Here is an 11,915-nt window from a genome sequence, read left to right on the forward strand (position 1 = left end):
ATTCGCAATTCATGCTTTATTTCAAATTGCATAAAATAAGAATTCACAATTTCAGGATTACGCGACTGTGCGAGGTATGCGATTACGTCATGCCTCGCGGAGGAAAAATCTATTCGCGGATACATTGGGATATAAAATTTTTAAAGATAAGGAAAGATACAAAAATGTCGCAATGACTGCAACAAATTATCTTTTTTTTTCCGGAAACCGCCGCGAGCGAACATTTGCATTTTACGTTTCGGAACGTTGTATAAGAACGTCATCAATTATAAATCATTCTCTGAGAAGAGAGAAGAAATAAGAGACACTCGAACAGTATTTCTAGTACAATATTCCTTGATGTATTTTAAGTTTTTTAAAGAGTTATAGTCTTGCTAATTTTATTACATATGCACATGTCAATAATGTTTACTCTGTTTAAAGAAACAAAAAAAGGGAGAACATTTTGTGAAAAATATTCGAAAAAAATCCAACTGTTTTCATTTCAATATTTTTAAATATCTGCCTGTCTAGAAAAAAAAATAATGAAAATTTATCTCATATGTAAAATAGCGGGGGCTATATAATTATCCCGCTTATCTCTAATGCTACATTCAATTTATCATCTCGCATTCCAGGCGATTTCGCGGAAAGGTACAAATCAGTCGGTGAGAATTGAAGTTGGACGCATATCTCGCATCGGGAGATCTGCACGGTAGTATCGAGTATAGCACGAGAGCGAACGGTATTTTTTTCCCCGCAGTTTCAGCCCGCAGGAACGCGTTCCTCGGTCTCTGTTCCTCCTCCTCCGTCTCTCTCTCTCTCTCTCTTTCTCTGTCTGTCTATCTTTCGGCGTTTCGAACGAGAAACAGCTGATCGGCGTCCCTTTAATCGCGTCGTCGAGCCGTCCGTCGTCGTGCGAGGTGAGTCGCTCGAGATCGTTAAGAGGGATTTATTGTCTAGGAGCCGCGATCGGTGCAGGTAAGTAGTGTGCCGGACGATTGACGGTAACGAGCGCCGGTACGTGACGCATTTTTATAGGTTAGGGAGGGTTTCTTTCGTCCGCGAAGCTTTCTGTACGCGAACGGCCGCACGGACGCGCAATGGCCGCCATGTTCGAAACGCAAAGTCGCTTTTTTCCCGTAGATCAGCCGGGTCTGTGTTCTCTTTCTTGCGCTCTTCTTACTTTCAACATTAAATATCTTGTGTCATCGAGCGAGCGAGATAAAAATCACGTCGAAAAAAATTCTACAATGAAGTAGGTATTAAAAAAAAAAGAAAATATTTCGTCATATCTATATTCATTAATGAAACTTACTTTACACTTCACCGGACATTTCGTTTCGCACACTTTTTATCGCGGTCATTCATATCGAGATAAAAAAATCGATTTATAAAACGCGCTTCGAAAATATCGCCCACATCCGGTTATTTCTTCGATTAAAGAGAAAGAAAGATAGCAATTTAATAATAATTTGAGTACATATCGGAATAACGCGCACATTGATGATCCGAATCGCGCGGGCGACGCGCCGCCATGACAGTTCGCGCGCATGCCGGTGTTCCACGCAAGTTATAAATTGGCACGGCGGACACACAGCGAATGTGACGTCATCAATGGCAGCTACTACTGTGTTATCTGTATACGCAACGGGTAGCGCGGCTGTTACGAGAAGGTAACGCTAAGAGACGCCGATTGTTGTTTTTCGCACGAAGCTGTGATCAAACGCGCGAAAAATGGGCTCGAAGAAACACAAAAAGCATAAACGCGAGAGACACGAAGGTGAGGAAAGGATGAAAATATACGCGACTCTCTTCGGTCCAGACACTTTGATCTCGCACTTAGGATCTCGATCTGTGACAATTGTCTACTATTCCGAGCACGTTGTTTTTGAATTTTTCTCTCCTTCTATTGTTTACATCGTCTGTCGATTCTTATCGAGTGAAATTGTCGTTGATTGTCATCCACGCTCAATCATTAGAATAAATGATGAAGAACAACAGTGGGATATTATTTTCTGTTAAAATGGTTTACTCTCTGTCAACAAGGAAATATATTTTGAAAAATATAATCTTTGAGCAAGAGAGACAGAAAAAAAAATAGAGAATTAGAGGTTATTTGTAGGTTTGTAAGAATTTGTAAGGATATATGTTATTGAGGCATCATTACATTGCACCACAAATCAAACACTACTTATATGTCAATCATAAAAAGGATTCGAATGAAAAAGAAAATGCTCCAGAATAAAGAGCTAAAATCTTTACTTTTTGGTGTTTAATACAATTTACACTTTTTGTAAATTTTCATTGGAATCCTTCTCATACTCATAGTTTAATGATGCACAGGAATGTTGACTACGTTTTCACCACGGACAAACTGAGAGTGAGGTTGGAGTAAAAGTGAGGTGGATTCGAAAGTATAAACGAAGCGTTCCACAGCAACAGGCGTGACGTAGAAGTAAGTGACGAATAACAACGGACATGGACTGGTTGCACGACAGAAGCTAGCTGTGCTTCTAAGATTATCAATTGCCCCAAACCCTTCAATTTTTTTTTCATCCATTGAATTTGTTGAAGTGCAACAAGATTTATGCAACAAGAGTTGTTATAACAGGATAATATGCATAGGGCACAAGGTACATACATTTAGACAGTTACACATAGACAAACCTGTTGCACTTCAATCACATAATTCCTATGGCTGTTATATATTGTGGCATTGAGAGCCATATATGCTTCGCTTTACCTCTTAACGAGGTGTTTTCAATTTTGATGATTGCTCTCCCTGATTATTCCCACCGATTATTCAATCGATTTAATGTAACAATGGAAATTATTTTATAATGTATATTTCTATTAAGATTTGTTTGGTTTAAGTCGAGCTACTTCCATCTCGCTTCCAGTTTGTTGAATGTGAAAACAAGGTCATTATCCTGTTAATAAAGTCATCTTTATATTATCGTCGATATACTTCCCATCCATTTGTCTCTTTTAATATATCCTGTAGATTTTATAATTATTTACAATTTGCACTTCTTTTCAATACCTTCATATTACTCATCTCTCGATGTTTCTTGTTTCTTATGTTGCTATAATATATTCTTATCCTGCATAATTTTCTGCAAGATTTCCTGCAAGATTGCTGCATGCGGCAAATCATGTGTATAGCTTTTATAGAGAGAACAAACATTTTAGTATGCTTCTTTAAAAGGTTTATTTGGAATACAACAACTAATTGTTTCTTCTTTTTTAACAGAGGGTCAGTATACAACGACGGACAAGCAGCCTAGCTTGAAGTTAATCTTGAAAGTAGGAGGCAATACTGGAACGCCTGAACACGGCAGTGAGTCGCCGAGTCAGACCACGATGCTGTCGCAACATTACCAACAACAACTGGGCCTCAACTATTCTGTCAGTCAAGGAGACACAGAATACGACAGATATGTCGGCCACAAGAAGCTTAAAAAAAAGAAGAAAAAGAAAGATAAACGACATAAACATCATCATAAGGACAAGAAAAGACGAAAAGAAGAATCGAGTCAGGAATCAGTCGGCGACGCTGACGAAAATTTAGCCGAGCCAGTACCTAAGAAGAGCTGTACTAATCACAATCAGTTGTTACCACTTAGGCCACCGCCAAGTGGCGAATTAAGGGTAGGCGTTAGTAGTATAAGCTCTCTATCACCACATCGTGAACCTAGGACATGCGTTCTTAGAAAAATAGCAGAGCGCACGCCTCTCCAGAGATTGCTGGAACACTTGTTGCGGTCAATGGAAAAGCGAGATCCACAACAATTTTTCGCTTGGCCAGTTACGGACAGTATCGCGCCCGGTTATTCTCAGATAATCACAAATCCCATGGATTTCAGCACGATAAAACAAAAGATAGATGACAACAACTATCAGAATCTGCAAGAATTTATAGATGATTTCAAGCTCATGTGTGATAACGCTATGACTTATAATCATTCTGATACTATTTACTACAAGGCGGCGAAAAAACTGTTGCACGTCGGTTTGAAAATGGTCACTCCCGAGAAATTACGACAGCTCAGGCCAGTACTGATGTACATGAACGATATAACGAAAGAGGAGCTTGGATTCGAATTGGGCGTCGAAGATCCCAACAATATGGATGTTCCCGTAACGGAGGAGCAGATCGAGCGAGAGCGTGAACAAGAGGAACGCAATGAAGAGGCAGAGGAACTTAGGAAGGAAAATCAGAGAAAAATGAGACTGGCTAGTTTAGGCAAATTCGAGGCAATACCGGATGACTTGACACCCGAAGAGATACTGAAGCAAGCGAGAGGAGCAGCCAAAGCGGCGACGGAGAAACTCAGTCTGAAGAGAGCTAACTCTAAGATGGGTTTTCTGCGACAGAAGAAAGACGGCACTACCAGTCTGCAGATTATTGTACCCGGAGACGGAATCATTCCTGGGACCAATCAGAGACCTGTGTCGCTAGGTCAATTGATAGGCAAGTTGAATCATGGCACAGGAGCATTGGCTGGATTTCGAGAGGATCGTAGAAACATGTCGAAGCCGGTGAAACCACTGTATTACGGGGCATTTGGTTCGTACGCACCAAGCTATGATTCGACGTTTTCTAATCTTACCAAGGAGGAAACCGACTTAGTCTATCAAACTTACGGCGATGAAACGGCTGTACAATATGCTGAATCAATTCTGGACTTCGCCAAGGATTGTGATTACACATTGACAATGGTCGACGATCTGTTGGACATTCTCACAAGTGGGGATCATCGAAAGACAAAGAAGTTTCTTGAGGAAAAACGAAAATTGAAGGAAGAAGAGGAAAAAATCAAGCATATACTAGAAAAGCCTATACAGGACATGAATCGTAACATTTCGACGCTGGATAAAGTCAAAGTTGATATCGAACAACTGAAGACACTTTCGGAACTCGGTATCGACATAAACTTCTTAGAGAATTTAGGTAATTATAATATAATTATAATATATGAAATTATCAATAAAGAGAAATAATTTTTTTAATTAAGAGAAGCACTTTTTTAATTAATCTGCAATAATATTAATCAGCAGTAATATTAATCTGCAATAATAGTTTATATTCTGAATTTTTCAGCTTGAGTATATACTTTTGAGTATATGCTTAAGTATGTGCAGCAAATTTTATTAAAATAGAAAAACTATTTTGTTTAATAAGTTGTCAGAACAATTTAATAACTTTGATGTCGCTTCTCTTCCGCATAATTCATTTACATAAAATGGTTTTCTATTTGCAGAAGAGGAATTTAAATACAGTGAAGAACGCGCCGTTCTACAGAATCGTCTAGATGACACATCACAGATGCTGAGCCGGTTGAAACAAGTCCAACACGAACGTTTGTCAGCGCCACCGCCGGCACATCTGTCCAATGTTCCTAAAGCGGGAGAAGCTGAAGTAATATTGGCCGAGAAGATCACTGATAATCTGACCGACATAGCGAAGAAACTGCCTCCGTCGGCGATTGCACCAGTTGATGGGTTGCGTAGGGCGATGGGCATAGCACCTTTGGGTGGACCAGAGCCCATGGAAGTCGAACCGATTACGCATAATCCTACTATAGTCGCCGATAATTCGTTACTGCCGCCGAATACGAACAATGGAACTAATCAGGTGTTGTCAAACCTGCTGCCAACTTCTCCGATTCAGAATACGAATTTATTAAGCCCGACTGGTCAGCAGAATCAGAATATCAGTATTGTAGGCGCGACTCAGCCGCCGCCGCCGATTCAGATGCAAATCGGTATGACACACAGTAGTCAGACGCCGCCATCCTTGTTGAGCGCGACGGAGCCATCCGGCGTAACCGATCTCGAGTCTGAACTGCGCGAATTTCTAGAAAGCGATCCCACATTGGGACATTCGCCTCTTCATGACGATAAAACGCTAGAGGATATTTTGTCCGAATCTTAGTGCATGTTCTAATCTGAGTGTGTTTTGCAATATATATAACTTATATATATAAATAGATATATAAATTATATATATAAATAGAAATATATAAATTATAAATATACAGAATTCTGTACATTTCATTATCAACATGTCAATTTTTTCATGTATGATTTAATAAATTGAATTATATAATTCTGTGCCTTATTTTAATCATTTTATTTTAATTTTTTATTTTATCCTTTCTTTATCAAGAAAGCAATGTTATGTTTTGAGATGCAAATAATGTTAGAAAAATGATTTTAAGTAAATAAAATTTAATTTAAAAAATGGCACATAGAGTTATATATTTTCTTTTTTGATTTAAGAAGACAAAACGACACATTTAAGATTGACATTATGAGAGACATGTTAGATATTTATTTTCTTATAGTTTTATAAAGAATGAAATACACTATATATACAGATTTTATTTTGTTTTTATATATACATCTATTATTTTGCGTATAATGGCTTATTTGTTATGCAATGTTTGCAAAATGTAATTTACACATATCGATATCCGATATTACGTGTTGCATTATCAAAGATACAATGTTGGTCCAATGTTTTATCCAATATAATACTTAGTGTGTATAGGAATATCTCGAAGTATGTGCATAAAGGAAATGCATAACATTAAATATCGATCACTGATAAATGCAATGCTATTATATTTTGTGTTTCAAAGCATAATCGAAAGAAGACGAGCAACAATCGCAACTAAACTTCAATCATACGTGAAATAAATTGCGGCACATTCGATGAAGCGGATAATACTTTGAAATATATTATTTATGTATATCGTGCAATATAATGTACAGATACTGATATTCTGTGAATGTTCCAAGTTTCAAGGAGATTAATACGTGATTCAATTCTCTAAACTCGAAGTTGAAACTACGGGATTATATTAGTAGGTAGAAACTTTAAGCACTTTGTGAGAATCGAAGGGATTATAATTCAAGGTACAATCTTCAATTTTAACTTTTGTCTACTTCAATAGAAAAATATTTATTTTTATTAAATCTTTTCTCTTTTTTTTCTGTTTCTCGAAATATATTTCTGGAATTTTAAGCGTATGTATATAGTGCGTAATAATATAATTTTTTTTTATTCTAAATAGTGCGTAATAGTATAATTTTTTTTTTAATTAATTCAAAGAGATAACAGAAGACTATTTTAACTTTGCTCGAGAATATGCTGCAGCAACGGAGATATGTTACCAATAGGGTAGCAATTGCATTAATCTGTTCATGTCAGGCAGTATCGTTTCAGCTATTGCATTTGCGTATGACACAATTGCGTACTACACAATTGCGTACTACACAATTACGTGCATTTGCGTATGAGGGAAACATGTCATTCCTTTCTCAGTCGCTTTGCAATGCATCCTCGGAAATTGGTCCGATAATAGCTTACGCCGCAAATGCGAGGGCTCATTTTCGGAAAGTACTGACAGCCCTTTGCGGTAAGTGCTCTCAAAAGACTGAGTTTAATAACAATAATAGCTTATCACGCATGAACAAGGCGTTATCGTACCTTTATAATAAAGGTAAGATTGCAATGAATACTAATTAATTATAATACGTTTTATGATACATCCTTTGCTGTAGCTACATCAAGCAAATTTACTTAGATAATAAACTGTTCTTTCGTTGCCGTCACTTTTGCGGCAATTTAAGCTTCTTTGATAATTTATGAAAATTACACAATTTGTTTCTCTCGAGATATAAAAATTTCTGGAATAAATATAATATATTTGAGAAAAATTAATTTATATATATATATATATATATATATATATATATATATATATATATATATATATATATATATATGTATATATGTATATATACGTATGTATATATATGTATATATACGTATATATATGTATATATACGTATATATATGTATATATATAAATTAATTTTTTCCAGATTAATTTATTCCAGAAATTTTTATGTCTTGAGAGAAACAAATTGTGTAATTCTCATAAATATATACATATATATATATATATATATATATATATATATATATATATATATATATAGAGAGAGAGAGAGAGAGAGAGAGAGAGAGATGCATATAATATAAATACTTTAACATAAATATTTTTTCTATTAAAATAAATTTTATTTTTTAAGTAAATATTAGATTTAATAATTTTTTTCTAAAAGGATTAATAATAATAAAATTAAATGTAAAATTGCAATAGGAAGCAGCGTCGTAAGTCTGGCGCAAATAAATTAATACAAATATTTGATGATACAAATATTTGACCATACACCGGATGTTTATTTATGGTCAATTAATTAAATGAAATTCAACATTAGAATTTAAAGAAATAAAAAATAAATTTAAATTAAAATTTAAAAAATTAAAAATTAAGAAATGGAAGCGGACGTTTCGGCCCTCCTTTTGGCCATCATCAGCGCACGGACTAATAATAGAATTAAAATTAAATTAAGCGTTAATAGACGGAAACGCAGATCGAATTGCAAGTATCTGGTCGGTTAGACGCAAAATTACAGAATTGTATATGGCAGATCTCTCACGTCGTCACGACAACTATCCCGCATCGTTGCTGTTGAAAGGATGAACAACTCCTCGATTATTCGGTCGAAAGTTAGAGATCACGTTGCAAGCACGATGGCACGTTACATTTTCAATGATGCCTGCAAGTAATCAGAGCGGTTTTTTGACAGATAATAATATTACGCCTGTATGAACAATCTTTAAGAAAATTTACACGTAAGGGATCGTTCAGAGTTCATTGCACTAGGTGATTAGCCGATGATACAATTAAACTTGACGCCTTGGTTTCTGACAGTACAATATGACAATTAGTCGAACTCACAAAGTAAGGCGGAGCAAAATATTGTCACAAGGATAAGACAACATGCAAACAATTTTTTCCGAGGTTTAAAAGTACAGTCAAATTATTTAATAATGAAAATAATAAAATAAAAATAAAACTAAAGTGACAAAATACAAACATCATAAATAATACAATTAATAAACAATTCCTATTGCCTGCATGCTTCCTATTGTCATTTTACATTTTATTTTTATTAATTATTTGGAGCCTTTCTAAACTAATATTATTTTTATTTTAATAATAAAATTTTTATAAAAACTTCTAATCTTAAAAAGAAACGATTAAATAATTATATATATGTAACAAAAAATTTATTATTAATAAAATATATCTCTGTTACCGAGTTCACAAAATAAAGCGCAGAATATGTAATAATATAAAATAATCATGAGTATATACATTTTATTTATTACAAGTGCGTATAGCATTCAGAAAAGTGCAGTTAAGAGCAACAGGTGTAGTATCGCCGCGTAAAGTTGGTCGCAGTTTTCTCCATAAACATAATAAGTGTAGACTGCGCGTTCCCTATCTTTCCTTTGTTTAGGCAGCGTGAAACTTAGAAAGAGAAAGCCTCTGTTCTCAGACTTTCTCTCTTTGTCTAAATGACGCGTGGTGAGGGAAAGATGTCTTCGCTGATTCGTAGTATGTCGCAGCCATATTGAATTTCTGCCCCACTCTAAATATTAATAGACAGAGACACATAGCCTGTGAAAGCATGTTGTCTCCTTCTAAAGTTTGTACGTCGATATAGTCAAACGCGCAGTCTATACTTATTATGTCTATGGTTTTCTCACGCAAAAGCCCTCCTTCACTTCCGCATTCTTACAGTACTCTCTTTGTTTTAGATTTATTTGATATATTAATTAGAGAGCGTTATACAATCATAGCTTCGGACATTTGTATTTTTCCTTTTTCTCTTCATCGCGATATAATAAATAATAAAGTGTTCGTCGCGTAATTTCAAAAGTAAAAATGTCGCGCGATTATCGATTATATAATTATGATTAATACACAGAAAATCCTAATCATGTTTTTGCTAAAAAATAAAAAGAAAAAAAACATACATATACGCCATATGAGTGTGTAATATCCAGTAGTCTAATATCCAGTAATACTTCTCTCTTTTTTGTACTTATATGAATACATTTCTTAGTTATTTCACTTTCTTTTGTTTGTTTGTTCGAAAGAAACGGACTTGCTAGTTATATTTTCCTTCTGTTTCTACATCTATTTTTTAGGTTACATTCGCAGTTATTTATTCGTCCTATATATTATATTTATGATTTTCATGGACAGTTGTTAACAAGAAGAAAGAGAGAGTATTATGTAAATGCTATAAAGGAGCAACGAATAAGAAAGAAAGAGAGAGAGAGAGAGAGAGAGAGAGAGAAAGAGAGAAAGAGAGAGAGAAACAAGAAAGAGAAAGAGATCCTAGAAAATAATGATGACAAAACACAACCAGATAAAATAATTTATAAATTACTTTTTATTTATTATTAGCAGAACTAATTGCTTATTGCTGCGCATAGCATATTTTAAAATATTTTAACGTATACGTGATTATAAGATTTATTATTATTTAGATTATTTACAATATATAAGGAATATAGATTTTTATATTTATCAAATGTTTTATAAGAAGAAGAGAGAGAGAGGCAATTTATATCTAAAAGAAAGGATCATTTTTTGAGCATTATATAATTATTTTATTAAATATTTGTTTTTTTCAAAACGCGAATTAAAAATGTATATATACACAATATTTATTTTTTGAGGTATTAATTATTTTAAATACTATGCTTTTAATTTAGATATATAATATATGTATATCTGTTATATATATTATATAAATGATGCAATATTTTTGTTGCGATACTCTTACTCGCATTTACTATTCTTGTAGCAAAATAACTGTGTATATGTATATGTGTATGCAATATAATACATTATAAAATTCGGCGCTTATATATTGTAAACATAGACTCGATTTTTTTTTACGGTATGTGACGTATTGTATATTATGTACATGCCAATCATCTTGTCGTCATTCGCAGTCATTCACTCGACGAGAGTTCCGTAAAAAGTTGCCGCAAAAATTGCAAAATGGTAAAGGACTTTTCTATTCAGTTTATTGTCCTCTATCTGTTCACGAGCACAATTTTTGCAGGACACCCTGTATATACGTATACAGGGTGTCCGGCGTCAATCGCATCACCGGCTGGGTGCAGGTAGAGCTGAAGAGAAAAGTCTTGTACCACTTTGTTATTTTTGTAATAATTTCTGAGAAACTAATTAAAAAAGATTGATCAATTTGCATGAGTATTAACGTACCGTTAATTACAATTTTGAGAACAGTTAGGTTTTTCACGTCTTTATTTATTTTCTACTATTACGTGCTATTTTAGTCTAAAAAAATTAATTTTATTTTCATAAAAGAAAATTTTTATTTTTTATTTTTATCGTTTTTTCAAGAAATTTATTAAATTTCATTTTCTTTTTATTTCATTTTCTTTTCACCTTTTGCTCTTCCTTTTAAGTTTTATTTTCTTTTTATTTCGTTTTCTTTTCACCTTTTTTTTAAGTTTCATTTTCTTTTTATTTCATTTTTTTTCACCTTTTACTCTTTCTTTATCAGAGATTTTTGAGCGATAACTTCTTAAGGAAGCATTTTTCGATTCATGTTTATAGGAAATTTTTTGTTCAGAATTAAATTTCCTATAAGATATTCTCAAAGTCTAGCTGGAACGTTTGGGGCCACCCTGTATATATATTATTTTAATACATAGATTGCTTTATAATTTAAATATATCTGTATTTTAAATACACGCGCGCCAACGTTGTATATATTACAACTCCGCTGCTATGGTTTGAAATAACAGATATTAAAAAAGAAATGAGAAATTAAAAGATCTTTTTAATGATTGTTAATGATGATTGTTAGCGTAAAAATTTAAATTTGCAGTTTTTAACAAATGTTATATCATAATGTAAAATATTATATAAGTTTTTTTTATGTCAAGTACCATTCTTATTTAAAAATACTTGATGCTCTTATCAAGTAAGAACAATATGTAAGCACACAATTTTCATATG

The 11,915-nt window shown here is 33.7% G+C and overlaps 1 protein-coding gene across 5 annotated transcripts; it reads left to right on the top strand.

Moving 5' to 3' along the window:
- Positions 1-749: 749 nt before the first annotated feature.
- Positions 750-6,931, top strand: LOC126853326 (bromodomain-containing protein 7). Of its 5 annotated transcripts, none has more exons than XM_050598948.1 (4): positions 885-902; positions 2,326-2,437; positions 3,236-4,936; positions 5,247-6,930. In XM_050598948.1, the coding sequence occupies exons 3-4, from the start codon at positions 3,346-3,348 to the stop codon at positions 5,918-5,920; spliced, it is 2,265 nt and encodes a 754-aa protein (XP_050454905.1). In that variant the 5' UTR covers positions 885-902; positions 2,326-2,437; positions 3,236-3,345; the 3' UTR covers positions 5,921-6,930. The 5 variants fall into 5 exon arrangements, with proteins under 5 accessions (XP_050454908.1, XP_050454906.1, XP_050454905.1 ...); XM_050598947.1 differs by lacking the exon at positions 885-902 and adding an exon at positions 982-1,762; XM_050598951.1 differs by lacking the exon at positions 2,326-2,437 and having other exon boundaries at positions 750-902; positions 5,247-6,931.
- The last annotated feature ends 4,984 nt before the right edge of the window (positions 6,932-11,915 follow it).

This window comes from Cataglyphis hispanica, chromosome 12 (assembly GCF_021464435.1).
Source record: "Cataglyphis hispanica isolate Lineage 1 chromosome 12, ULB_Chis1_1.0, whole genome shotgun sequence".
NCBI classification, from domain to species: domain Eukaryota; kingdom Metazoa; phylum Arthropoda; class Insecta; order Hymenoptera; family Formicidae; genus Cataglyphis; species Cataglyphis hispanica.